This window comes from Aspergillus aculeatus (assembly GCF_001890905.1).
Source record: "Aspergillus aculeatus ATCC 16872 unplaced genomic scaffold ASPACscaffold_18, whole genome shotgun sequence".
In the NCBI taxonomy this organism is placed as follows: Eukaryota; Fungi; Ascomycota; class Eurotiomycetes; order Eurotiales; family Aspergillaceae; genus Aspergillus; species Aspergillus aculeatus.
In genome coordinates this window covers 358,653-372,839 of record NW_017962993.1, presented here as the reverse complement: position 1 = coordinate 372,839, position 14,187 = coordinate 358,653, and the positions used below count along the sequence as shown (strand labels likewise).

Below are 14,187 nucleotides of genomic sequence, written 5' to 3'. Positions count from 1 at the left end.
CCCATAGGGATGCAGGTGTAATAGCTGACTCTTTAGATTTTCTTCGTTTGGATTTGTTAAGATTTGCTTCGCAGGAGAGAGTACTTTCTTTCAGCCTGGATAACAGTCTCTGTAGAGACCAATGCATTCAGTTTGCTATCTTTCTATTCTGCGCGTATACATGTTGGACTCCTAATTTTGTAGTTATACCTACTTTGTCTTCGCCATGGCATAATAATCCAGGCCCCGAATAATATCTCTCAGTAGAGATATGCTGGATGCTATTGCGAAGCAGGCAGCATAGGTTAAGCACATAGAGTACCCCGGCTTTATGGTAGCTTAAGAAAAAGAAAGGTTTGTCTAGAGTTTAACACGTTATTATGAAGATCGCGGAAGTATTCGTCTCGTTTGTAACTGGGTTTTCTGCTGGACGGAGTTGGAGGCATAACATTCCACAGGTCATCGCGGGTTTGATTAGCTTCGATAATTTCTCTGTACTTCCTCTTCAAGGTGGCCGTGTCGCTTAAGGCTGTCTTCGCCTGGAAGGTTCTGAGCTTCTCATTCGCAGTACGTTGGGTCCTGGTTCCCACTCGATGTCCTCATAGGGCTTTGGCAGCTATCACTTAAGCTTTATCAACCATTCGTAGCCTCTACCTGGGCGTCGCTGAAATATAACTTCTGGGCCTCGTTAATGAGGTCAATGGGACGCAAGACTTGTAAAACTCTTCACGAGCTAAGTAGGAACCACTCAGCTTTTGCAGACTCTTCTTGACTATAGTTGCAGTCAATCCGCCTGTCCGGATTCCGGGTGGTTCTGCAAGTCCTCCACTGTGGAAGGCTCTGATGCTTCTATAACCTCTTCTTCATTAGTTAATACGTTGAACAGAACCTCATAGCGAACGAGATACTCCCCTTAAATCTTCCATTTTGGGAATGCTTGTCAGTATCGTTTTTTGCCCATATAGTCTTTCCGCAGCTGATTGCGCATGGCTGGCTTTGCATCTTTCATGTGTTCCTCAATCCCGTAGACATCTCATGGGTTGCGTGCATTGAACTCCGTCTTGGGTAACAGGACTTCGGAGGCTGTGGTACGATGAACGACTATCAATCGATCCAAGTTCTCATTTCCAACATCTGGGTTGACATTTCATCCGCTAGTCTATTGCAATTCTCTGCATAGCGTGCGTTGGTATACGACACTTTTGCTGTAGTGTATGCCAATCGTATGTTCCTTCTGCAGTGGTTGGACCCGAATAAGCTTACCGTAATACCCGATACAGCCAGCAGTACTTGACGCGACATGTCTCGCACTCTGCACTTCTTCATAGACCACATACATGTATTGAACGTCATTATTGGGTGCTCTGTAGTGCACCAACGCACCAGCAATCTCTTGAATGACGATAGAACAGTCGGGTTGAGTCCAGCAATGCTTTCAGATAAGAAAGTTTTCAAGCAAAGAGGAGTTTGCAACCGCGGAACCTAGGACTCAATGCGCAGTGCAGCATGCATTTTTTGGGAACAAACCGGCTCTACTTCCGCGTGAGGGAGGGGTAGACACCTGACACGCGTGCAAACAATCGCTGCACCTCTGTCCAATTCCTCCACTGATACAGTCGCGGAACGCCCATCCGCTGGATGGGTCGCGACAGTATCTATCCACACGCCTGATTGGGCTGTGGCTACCGGTCAGCACTAGACACGAGGACCCTTACAGAGCTGGGTTGGACGGCCAGTTGCGTATAATCCGACTACCCAATGTACGGTAGAGACTATGCAATAGGCTTGCGGATTCACGACCGCTCACGACTAGACAAGGGCTATCTGTCGGTTTAGGGGGCCTGATACCACGGCGGGTGCTGACTCTCTACAGCCGGTGAAAAAAGCCGTAGAGGGCAGCTCGACGAAGAGCAGGGTACCCTACTCTCCATTGCCGGCTTCAAATAATGCTAATTGTGCCCACCAGATGCAGGAAGGCTTGTGGAGTCGCAGGAACCGCCATAATATTTCGTATGAGTAGATAATACTACACAGCCCTTGATCGAATCGAACAAGGCTTGCATCGCGCGCGGTTGTTTTGGAAGGGGGGGGGGGGGGAGGGGGCAACAGGCGTTCGCCACGAGACCCTGTGGGCGCCAGTCCGGTCTTGTGTTCGTTTGTGGAACTTAGAGGCTGTTTGTGTGGTCTGCCAAGCATATCTCAGATACACAAATATAAATGAAAAAGACTCTGGGTCAAAGTTGGAAAGACCACTGACCTTCTTTGCAGATTGGTTTGTTGGGAAGGATGGATGATGAGAAGAGAGAAGACTGGTGGAGGCTGGAAGAGGGAGAAGAAACAAAGAAGATGAAATGTTGGAAGAGATGTAGTCTAGTTCTCAATGGAGTAGGATGAATCACAATGCCATAGTCAGTGAATCGCAGCCTCGGAGAATTTGATACAAGCTGGGAAGAAAGTAGACAATGGCTCAATAGAATCAGTGAATCAAGACAGCAAATTCACTTCATAGCTCTTCTTTCAAAGATGATAAGATAAGTGAATAAGCCCTTAAGTTAATAATGTCTATTAAGTTTTGCTATGTGGATACAAAACTCTCACTTTCCCCTACTCTCGTCGCTATTCCTTCTCCCATCTCTTTTCCCAACATACATCCTTCTTTCCTGTCTCCAACTACTTCAACCCATGATATAGGCTCCCAACTCTGGCATCTAGCCAGACTGCTCTTCATGCTGCGCCGGGCTTAATATGTTATCTTGAAGGCTGAGATCATATTCCACTGTCCAGTATCTCACTAAATGATGTGCTCGCAGCTATCCTCAATGACATCGACTAGGCACCGCTCATCAGACTTCAATTACGAAGGCTTCTTGAAACGTCAAGCCACATATCAGCAGTTGGCGCCCTCAGAAAAGCCTTGTCTCATTAAGGCACAACATCCACCTGTGACTGGACATTCATCCACATCATCCTAAGGCATACATCCTTCCAAATACACACTCGTTCTGTCGCCTCAAAGGGTGTATTCGAATGTCAACGGAGCATGTCGAAGCAGGAATCAATAATCTCCCTTTCCTCTGGGGTGGAAGACCTTATTGCGCCGCTCCGCTACCTTTCTAATCCAACAGGTAAGTTGCACCTGTCTATGAAAGTCTTCTAGGCTCACATACACATTCATCACCAACTACGAAGAAACAATCTTCTTGAAGCAGGGATACCTTCCTCCACTAGAGTACAGCACTCTGTTATACATCTCGGAGGTCATTCGAAGGTCCGATCCATATGACCCTCAGAGTATGACACTATGGCAGTGCTTCTTGCATTTAGCTGCATAAATGATATGAGATCCCGAGAGCCCTGGCGTTCGTTTGAATTGTTGCTACATCGTTCCAGACCTCTCCAGACCCACGCAGACAGACCTCCTCAGTTCTGACCAGGGCTTTCCAGACCCGCCAAAACCATCCCCGCCATCGACCACCTGCCCCCTTCAGCCTCGAACATTACTATAGTGCACGAGTTCAATATCCACAACAAACCTTACATCTCTAAGTCCGAATAGGCAGTGAGTGGCACATCAAGCTATAAGTGGTGTTTATTCCGCATCGAACCATATTGGCCAGACCCGCCGACGCGTGGCCCCGATAAACCTCAATATTATAGCTACAACAAACACAACAAAAGACCAGCTGTCAGGAAAACGAAGCTGTTGCAGACCCGGGAATCCATCTTCAAAGGCGAGGACGTATGCCTCGCTTGCCAACAGAGGCCGGAGGGATTGGAAGAACTGTGTCGCAATGGACGCAGAGAATCTTGAGGACCGCATGATTATTCAACTGGCTTGCGCAAATGCATTAAGAAAGCCGAGAAGGGTGATTACTCATTCCATCTTGCCTGGAAGGCCGAAGAGATGAAGAAAAAGCGCGATCGTAAAGCGCAGAATCGGAAAGAGAAAGAGGGGGGGGACCCGAAGAATGAGAAGGCGGAGGGGAGTAAGTAAGCCCTCATGTATCATCATATGATACAAAACATACATCCAGCACGACAGGAAAACTATTGCTGCATCTTTCTTCGGCGCAGGCTCTACCCATGGGAGGTAAGCAAGTCTTCTTCACAATTATATGACAGCATACCAGTGCCGATGCGAGCCTGATCTCAACGACACAACAACCTGAGGCGGGGCCAGTACTTGTTCTCCACGCAATGAAAGATGGACTCACTAGTTGGAGGTCACATAGCCTGTGTTGCTGCAGACGAGTGGTCTTTGGCACACGGCTCAGCTAGGAATACAACCGGCTTCTTCGACAGGTTATGAGCCCTCATGACAACGGAAACTTGTGAAAAGTACACGTTTCTCGCTCAAAGGTCGGTCTGAAAACACAAATATGGTGTAGGCAAAAAGGAGTGTATATGCATTAAAATTTACTTTCCTTGACTTAACTCTAACAGCACGCAGGAAATCCTTGAATTATATGTTATATCGGATAGATTAATCTGAACTAAAGGGACCAAACAACAAGCTTCATACCTAGAGACCAAGAGCCAACCCCGGAACGATGCCAGAGCCTATTCTTTACTATTAGCCAGGACAAACATGCCCCCATGCCAGCCGTATGCCCGGTTCAGCCGACGGCCAATCCGCCGAGCCATGGTATACGGCATTTTTCCGCTAGGGTGCGGTTCATGGAACTGGATACTTCGTTCCAGATCGAAAACAGTGGGCTCGAACTGCCAGACAGAGCCGTAGAGCTGGATGCCCGCGAAACCGATCGACTTCATAGCATGAAGAAAGTCATTCCAACGCACCTCGCCCGGCGTCGACGTCAGCTCCGGGTCATGGAACAAACTCCGAAAGACCTTGAGGGAGCGCGCATCCACGGAGAACGCTGGCTGAGTCTCTGCACCGATGGGTTCCAGGAGCGCTTCGGCGCCATGGTCCTGTGTGGAGGCAGACCGTGCTGTTCCGCGAGTTTTGACCTTGGTCTTCGGTCGCTGGGCTGTGCTAGTGTCATCGGCACTACTGGGGAATAGCCAACTGGGCAGGAAGGAGGTGTACGGACTGGTGCTATCGCTCTTGGGCTGCGCTGCGGGTTGCGGTCGAGGCTTAGGCGTGGGCTCCTCCCATTCTGGTGTCCGTTGCAGACCGCACGATTGAGAGAAAAGGGCCTTGTGCGATGCGGTGCCTGGCAGTCTGTCCGCCAGAGCCTCGTCAATCAGCCTCCAGAACGCATCCAATCTGGCTTCCGCCTGCCGTAGTATCGCCACGTTCTCCTTGGTCCGGCGCTTCTCAATCGGATACGCGAATTGCCCTCCAGACGGGTCTCCCAGAACGACAGCTTGACTGGCATCTTTCGTGTCGAGAATTGCTTCACCGATCTTGTCAAAAATCTGACACATTGGTTGAGTCATTTTCTTGTAGTCTTCTTCAAACCACTTGTGTGCCACGCTACTGTGAACCCAGCTTCGCGCCCATGGCTGATACAGTGCCAATTCCCCGAGACACTTTGTAAGGATCGAGAGATCGCCGATAAGGCCAGCTAGCCAAGGGGTGATCAGATCTCGTGCCCCTGGCTCGTCCTCGAGCAGGCGTTCGACCTCATCCATGATCAACGGCGCACCGGCTAGTGTCAGTACTAGCTGGTTACCGAACATGTTTTCAAGCAGCCAGAGCAACTTCTGCTCCACGGCCGTGGGTTTGGCTCCAGGTCTAGCCCCGACAGCACCTTGTGAAAAGTCCGGATCGTGGGGTTGTCGGCGCACGAAGAATCTGCGGAAGGGTGGGGAGGGACGGAAGGTCTCTCGCAGCATGTGCAGAGGATTGGCGATTGCCTCGTCCAGATCGTGGCGTAACCGCAGCAAAGCGGTCAGGAACTCCTCGGGCAGATCCTGAGATGGTGAGATCTGGGCTGCATATTGGTGCTGCAGGGATACCAGAGCCCGGGCTTGTTGGCTTAGCTGGTGAAAGATCTCGACATTCAGGTAGGCGTTGCCAACCACGGGCGCCAAAACCCGCCCCCAGAACACGTTCTTCCGGCTGTGGCGCAGATCGGGATGGTCGCGGCCCCGCAGATCCTTCAGCATTTCGGGGCGATGCTCTTTCAGGCCGAGGACGGCGCTGGCAAAATATTCGGGGTCTTCGCGTAGGGCCCAGAGGTGGTCTTCCGCGGCCGAGGTGCGGGCTGCAAGGAGCGACTCGATGCGACCCAGGTCGAGTTGTGCAGGCACACGATAGGGAGCTTCTGCTGCCATCAGTCTTAGAGATTCAAAGCCGCTCACTTCACTCTCCGTCTTGATTTGTGGTGGGGGGAGGATGGGGAAGGCGTCGAAGTCGCCCACGGGAATATCTGGAAGTAATTGGCGGCAGCACTTCACAAGGAAGGTCAACAGTCTCGCTTGGGCTTCCAAAACCAGAAGGCCGTGCCCCGGCGTGAATTGCTTCAATACTTTGCGCCCGAACCCTTTAGCGTCATCACAGATGACAAGCTCGCCATACTGGCGAGTGTTCTCATCGAAACCGTTCAGAGCCATGTAACAAGTACTCGTATCCTTTAGGTAGTCCGGCATAAGCATTTGGCTCACCAGCCCAAAAGTCATCGCGACCGCATCTGCCGCCGCAAAGCTTGACGGTGGATAACGGCCTCTGGAGTGGAGAAGCAACAATATGGCCTTGGGGCTCACCAGGTCCTCCTGGTTGATATATGGCCACACCAAGCTGTCACGGAACCGCGGCCCCCTCTCTCGTTTCCCGTTGCACGCTTTACGCCAGACATCAAGATCGGGGCGATGAACGACCGGCATATCTGGCCAAGCCTCGAGCAGGACTTTGAGTCTCTGCTGGCGTGTTCGCTTCAACCATCTCTTCGAGAGAGTGGCCTCGTGGCGCTCCAGTATCTTGTGCAGGGTGTCATAAGCGGTATAGATCGTCTCGGATCTCGCTTCGATTTCTTGTCGGACATCGCTCGCGGATCTAAGCGACAAATTCTGTCCTTGTCTAGAGGAAGCCACAGCCAAGGTCGTCATCAGCGCTGTCTCCTCAGTCAAGTCGATGTTGTCAAGGACGTAATTGATGTCATCGGTATCCTGGACGGGCTGAAGTAGTCGGGTTAATTGATCTTTCGTGGTGGAATCCATTTTCGAAGAACGATATCAACTTTCTTCCCGGATATTGACAAACTGGGTGTTGAGGGATACGAGTCCCAATTGACCTTTCTATGGATCTTTGGATAGCGAATGAGAACGTGTGACCGTCTGCCCTGCCGTCTGGTACTGCCGCATTCCCGGATGATGATATTCACATATAGTGGGAATCAACATGAATATTTCACCACATAAGCGGAAATCGACACACAAATTACAAAGTGAATGAATCATACTTGTATCAGCCTTTCTCTGGACTATCATGTTGCTGACACATTTCGTTCTACATCCTTTGTGCCTAACTCTTTCAACACCTCTGCTCTGATTCTTGTCCTTTTTCTGCCCTATCCCGACGATGAAGCCATCTTATAGCATGGTGATGCGGCATCTCTCAGCGTCTTTTCCACATACTAAACATCAAGTTGTGAAGTACAGAGAAGATCAGCTAGCGCGGTACATGGACGATAACTATGCCCGCTACGGCTTTGTGACTATTTCCAGAGGACCTGGTTTGTGAAGCGTATCGGTGACAAACACATCGCTATGTCGCCTCCCATCACCGGTAAGGCTCACTCCTCTGCTACTGAAGTCTCCCTCAGAGACTGCTTTCTGGCAAGCTCTGAGGGCGATTGATGCTACCAAAAGTCGGTACAACCAAAGTCCCGGTCAACATCTGGAGAGCTTGACCCTTCCCGATTTATTACCTTATACTGAGTCTCCTTTGTACGGACGCTTCGCGCAACTCGCTACTGAAATAATTGGAATGACAGCCAATGGGTTCCACGTCTGATGGCACACTCCAAACTGATCTGGAGAACAAATTGTCCTATCTTCGAAGGCACGATAGGCTAAATTTAAAGGCCCATGATCAGAACAACCCAGCTCAGAGAGAATGTCCGATAGTCCAGCAAATGGTACGTTTATCCAGCTGAGCACTACCGGAAGAGCACGGGTGCAAAATCTCAATGATCACCCTCTTTGTATTCAAAAACGCCGTGGTTGATCACGATGATGACATGATCGCTACCGGCACTATACATCCCAGCCACCGTGACCTTCAAATCATGGTCTTGATATTCTATTACGCGGGGCGACGCGGCCATCGAATGGCTACCAGAGTACAAAACCTAGATAGGATCAAGCAAAACCAACTGGCCTTTGATGTGTTCGGGACTGGCGTAATCTGTTGAGAAGGCGGGTGATATTCTGGCCCTACGAAGGTGGGCCGAGGCAGAAATCAGGGTAAAGCGCCATCGCGAAGTAGGAAACGCACCCTACCCAAACTAGTGCCGCGGGAACTGAGTATATGCGGAAGATCACCCAGCATATCAATTCCTTCGGACCGAATATAATCAACACAACCAAGAACGGATCAACCCGGTGACGGACTTCCGAGTTCAGCCTGGACCGGATACGACTCAAGCAGGGGATTAAGAGCATCACATACGACAAATGCGAGACATTTCCAATCTCCTAATGGACTATCAACACCGAAGATTGATGCTGTCGCTTCGGAAGTTTTACGGTGGGCCAAAAAGGTAACCGCGGATCATGGCGGTCTTGAACATTGGGCCGACTATAATGACATGGGGGAAAGCCCTGTTAAAAGCAGTAACATTGTCGGAGCGAAGCACCCAGGTAGGAAGGACTCGGTTATACAGTCTACTAAGCTCGATGAGAATGATTATCCCCAGGCGGACTAAGCATTATGCTTCGAAAGAGGGGGCTGGAATTTTAACCCCGATGGCGAACATGAAAACTTAGATCGATTTTTGACCGTCGACAAAAGTATCCAGCCTGTGGAAGATCGTCCAGTCAAGAGGGATCTCTGGATCTCGGTCCACAGTTATTTCTTACCATGAAAGAAGGCATAGAAAATGTCAACGCGACGTACGCAAAGTTGTCAGCAAGCCATCTTCTCTGGGAGGAATTCCAGACTTTCTTCGCACAGCCACTGTGTCTTCAACAACAAACTTAGAACCCTCATCAACTCAAATAACTCGAACGGAGTGAATAACGCTTCTCTTGAAGCAGAAGATAGAAACATTATATACGCAGGAAATCAGGTACAGCTGCCACCAGGTCTGGCTGAGAGTTCCGGAGAGTAAGAATACTTTTCATTTCCTGAATGTACTGAGAACAACTCTTTCATGTCAGGTCATTTCAAAGGCAAAGCTTTGCGCAGGGTTAGCTATTTGCCGGCTGTATTAGCCAAGCATATATAGCGATGATAGCTGCTACAGACTGAAAGAGCCACAATGATAGGTCATAATGATAAGCCAGACGTGCCTTACAGCCTGTTGCATTGAAAACAAAGGCGCGCATATATTGTCAAAATAATAGGTGCGTTTCTTCTTCGTGATGGTTACAGTTCTTTGTCCCATCCGTTCAGGCTTAAGTTTATGTTATAGAGCGATATGCAAGAACTGTTACCCTGCATCGTGCGATTGGCTTTGAAGTTGAAGGGGAATCAGAGTGACAGGCCGTGCTCACGGGGTATCCTTGGTTGGCCGCCCTAACTGGCGACCTCATGCATCCATCACAGGTCTTCTCTGAGGGACCAATGACATCGCGAGAAAAAGAAAATGAAGAAAGTCTTCAACCTGTAGATAAAGATTGCGCAAGTAATTCCCAGTGAGTCACGATGGGATTGTGCTAGAGTCAGTAACATCTTCTTGCTCCCTCCCTGGTCTTCCATCTTTCTTCCATCTATTCATCAGCTCCATCTATTTACCAACTCGATCTTTTCAGCAATTCCAGACATTCAGCAACTTCATCATCCATCAACTTCATCAGCCATCTTCATCATCCATCAAGTCCATCCACCACGACCCTCTTCCACTCTCATTCCCAAAACCCCAACAAGCTCCCCCCACCACTTCCCCAGTTTCCATCCACCAGCCAACATGTGTGCCCCCGTCTTCCTAGACCTCTTCGAACCACGAAGAGGACATCGAACAGGATGAAGCCATCCGCACCGGCGAAGTCATCAACCAAGCGACCCCGCCGCCACGGACGTGGAGGCAAGGCACTGCTCTACCTATTTTCTACCGGCTCGGCCATGAAAGTGATGAAGATTACAGTTGATACGGATGCGGAAGCAGGTACCGAAGATGACCATGTGGATGCAGAAACCGAAGATGGCCAGGATGAAGGGGAGAGCCGATATGATCGTTATGAAGCTGGTCTGAGAGGAAGAGTTTATTTCACCAGGAATTTTCTTCAGGTTGTCAGGCGGACTACTTACATGGGCCATCAGCTGGTATTTTGGCTGAGTGTTGGAAATGTTGAGCACGGCCGTGGTGATCATGGGTATGGTGATGAGCAAGGAGAATATGGAGATCATGATGAACAAGAAGGAGAAAATGAAGATTATAAAGATGACGAAGGAGATGAAGGAGATGATGAATATGACGAAGACGAAGAGGGATACGGCGGCGGCGTTGACGATGATGATGACGGCGACGGCGACGGCGACTACCCCAGTGACAGCGACTCTGACCACCATCAACACCTGTATGGGGAAGGGGAATATGTATGCACCCTCCCCGACTGCCCCGAAAGGCTTCTCATCATTCTTGAACGATCAAAAACTCGCCGGGACTTCTTCCGGGACGCGATGATGATAATGCATGACAAGTATGCGCACTTATTGGATGTATCCGGGATGGGGGACGATGCGCAGGGATATATTCGTCAGTAGTATTCCCCAGTCCCCAAGTTCAGAACCATTGAATACTAACAGATGTATATAACAGCCACTGAAAGACCGTGGGAGAGTGAAGATGCGCGACTGAAGTGGGCCGAATTCTTGAACCGGGTGCCCGACTTCGTTTGCTCTGATGCAGGTAAGTCTTAGCTGCTCTTTCTTCCCCACCCTGACACACATATTTCATTGTCAACCAGATTACGGTCATACTGATTCTACATAGACAACAATCTACCTTGCAGCATAGACGATATCAATGACTTCTACGCCCTGCGGGCATGGATGTTGGAGCTGCTGCCCTGGGTGGTTGAGTCACCCCCTTTGGCTATCAGGTTGGCCCCTTGAGGATTCGACAGTCAAGCACTGTTGTGCGGTGTCACGCGCGGCTGGTGGCCACTCTGGAGGGCCAAACGTTACAGACTGGGCTGGTTGGGTATAGGCATAGAAGATGGGGAATATTCCAGCTTGTCTTGACGTGCTACGGACGCAACCATGGAAAGGCCGATTTCATGCCCATGAATGTATGATATTTTGTCTGGCGATAGATGATAAGGGCAAAGGGCTATTGCTTAGCGAGATCATGATCAATTGAATCCACGAACTACGCTTTTGTATGCTTTTGTGGTCTTCTGTGGCGTGCGAAAAGCAACGCTATAACCCCATCCCCTGATAGTGGGTCCCGTATCCGCACCCGAATCCAAGTGGGTCACAACGTTAGAGGACGGGGTGACAAGACACGGAGCAAAAAGAAAAATGTAAAGCCCAACGCGGGGGTTGAACCCGCAACCTTGAGATTAAGAGTCTCACGCTCTGCCGATTGAGCTAGCCGGGCTGGTTGGTGAAAGATGCTTGCAAATAAACCTCTATCACCCCTATTCATATATACAGTAGTGTGCATACCCCGCCCATTCCAGGCGCACTTGGTACAACCGCTGGAATGCATTTCGCTGGATAGGACTGTAAGTAGATGTTGCTGGTCATCGTTGTTACTGATTAGCCCTTGTTAGATAGTATCTTCCCGTTTGCTCTAGTATCTGCAGTGGTAGGTAGGCCATGAACTGAGGGGTAATTATCTTGTGTCGTGATCTGAGTGAATATTGCCCGGTTTGTTTACAAAAAATATATTCACTAGATACCTCGAACTATCCCCAGCCCAAGACCATCCATTTCTTTTTTATCGAAAAACTATCTTCCCACCGTGCTCAAATCACCCTTCCCACTTGACTTCTTGACACCACACCCTACAGAATATTACCCCATCGACGAGTTTCCTTTACCATTCTGCCACATCAACCTCTGCGCCCACTGAGCTCTATCCATAAAGACTTGTCTCACGCACGCAGCAGCGAAGAAGATCTAGACAGTCATCATCATGAAAGAGCCCAGCATGGCAGCCTTTCAGGCATCCGAGCTGAAAAAGATCAGGAAGAAGATGCGTGCTCTCTTCGACCGCCTCAATGCTCTCGAGGGCTTGAACACCACCAACAACGCCAACGATGCTACTATCCACGGCACTCACGGCGAGACCCAGAATGACTACACCCAGCCAGTAAAAGAGAAAGAGGTAGGGATTTCCTGTCCCTCACTCTGAGGCACTGGGGGATAAGTGACTCAGAGACCATAGATCACGGCAGGTCCCAGAGTCTCCGTGACCGATATCTTGGAATGGTTCAACCTGAGGAGCGCGACCTACAACCACGAGCGGGCTATGGTCTTCACGTCGAATAGGTTCCCGAGAATGTTGTGTGACTTCTAGAGCTCTCCCCTGTGTCCTCAACTAGATCGAAACTACAAGCATTTGGCAAATAGAAGACCCTCATAGCTGACCATCAATCCATCGTCATATTTTGTCCAGGGACAAACCTCCAAGTGATCATCCGTGAGGCGAAGAACAATCAACTCAAACACTCCATGATCGAGTACCAGGTGGACTACTTTATCATTCCGGCGCTCCTCCAAGCTTGCAGTATTACCGGTACTCGCTTCCTCGATGGACTGGATAAAGAAGCGCCGTTGAAGAGAAAGGAACCACCCCAGCTCGGCGCGGCGGCCCCAGATCCTGCTGCTGCTGCTGCTGCTGCTGCTCCTTCTTCATCGTCGTCCTCTCCCACAAAGCCCGCGATTCGCCTCCTTCATGGCACGCCGATGACTGCCACAATCGAACAATCCGGACCTACAGGCACCCAGAGGCTGCGTATGTGCGCCACACCCATGCTTCAGATGATCCACCTCGCCGAGAAGGAGGAAACCAGTCCCTTCTTCTTGGTGACCGCCAGACCGGACTGGGGAGGTGTCGCGAAGGCCGACTTCACCATGGCTCTGGCGATTGCGTACCACAACAACAAACTCAAGGGAAAGAACCGTGTCCTACATGGCATGCTGGTCACCGCAGACACCGTTACTTTTGCAGAAGTGTCCGACGACGTCGTCTTTTGTAGCCCTGAAATCAAATTAGCCAAGGAAGAGGACGTAGTCAGGATCTACAAGTACCTGGCTGAACTTCTTACCAGAGGTGCAGTGCTTGGTACCTTGTTTAGCCCCTGGTACTGCAAGTAGTTGTGAGTGAAGTGAACTCCCACATGTAACCACAGCTTTTCCGATGTCAACAAACGGGAAAGGAAAAAGAGCAAGAAAAAAAAAAAGAAAGAAAGAAAGAAAGAAAGAAAGAACGCGAGATACACGAATTCGCCTTAGTGAGACTTGCCGGGGGAGGGGCTAGCGGCTTGCCGTTTTTGCCATTGATGCGTTGCGACCACATCACGCGCTTTTCCGCCACTGTATCTATCTATAGGGCGTGATAATTGACATAATTCCCTCTCAGAACATATATCAAAGCTTCTCCGTAACGCTAACATAAACACCCACACCACGGTGGGGCTTCCCCGTGCCCATTTGCAACCGTCCCGGTTGTGCCGGCCTTCAGATGCCACCAAACCACCTGTTTAGGGACCCGGTAGAAGCTATCCTTCAGGGTATCAGCGGTTCGAGGGGGTTCAGAGATCATGTTGAATTATAGCACTCCAGGACCTCCTCCGCGCGAGGGGCTCTTCTACCCCCCAGGAGCCCGTCTTAATCACGTTAGTTTAAGATAAATGTTCAAGCCTTTTCTTGTATCAGGAATATTAGGATTCTGAGGAGCCAAAGGCTCTAACACAGGGTCTTACTTTAGAGAATCTCTTATTTTACATTCGGGTTGAGGGGATCATATCGATTCCAAACAGCTATATAAAAAGTTATATAAAAAGTTGAGAAGCCTGTTAAGAATTCTAAGTTACCCTAAACCTCTATAGAATCGCATGTTTTTGCTGTTCTGACCCCCCTCGCACTGATTTTCGGACCCCTTCGGACCAGATAGGCCCTACTCTTCC

General features: G+C 49.8%; 2 protein-coding genes and 1 non-coding gene across 3 annotated transcripts; 1 reads left to right on the top strand and 2 right to left on the bottom strand.

Annotated features, from left to right (window-relative positions):
* Positions 1-4,539: 4,539 nt before the first annotated feature.
* Positions 4,540-6,993, bottom strand: ASPACDRAFT_35201 (uncharacterized protein; the record flags this gene model as incomplete). Its single annotated transcript, XM_020200100.1, has 1 exon — positions 4,540-6,993. One exon carries the CDS (start codon positions 6,991-6,993, stop codon positions 4,540-4,542), a length of 2,454 nt encoding a protein of 817 aa, XP_020052273.1.
* A 3,079-nt stretch (positions 6,994-10,072) lies between these two features.
* On the top strand, positions 10,073-11,164 carry ASPACDRAFT_47286 (uncharacterized protein; the record flags this gene model as incomplete). The annotated part of the gene is made up of 3 exons (XM_020201927.1): positions 10,073-10,805; positions 10,869-10,958; positions 11,043-11,164. The coding sequence occupies 3 exons, from the start codon at positions 10,073-10,075 to the stop codon at positions 11,162-11,164; spliced, it is 945 nt and encodes a 314-aa protein (XP_020052272.1).
* A 414-nt stretch (positions 11,165-11,578) lies between these two features.
* ASPACDRAFT_t283 lies at positions 11,579-11,651 on the bottom strand. Its single transcript has one exon. It is a non-coding gene; the product is annotated as a tRNA-Lys (tRNA).
* Positions 11,652-14,187: the final 2,536 nt, after the last annotated feature.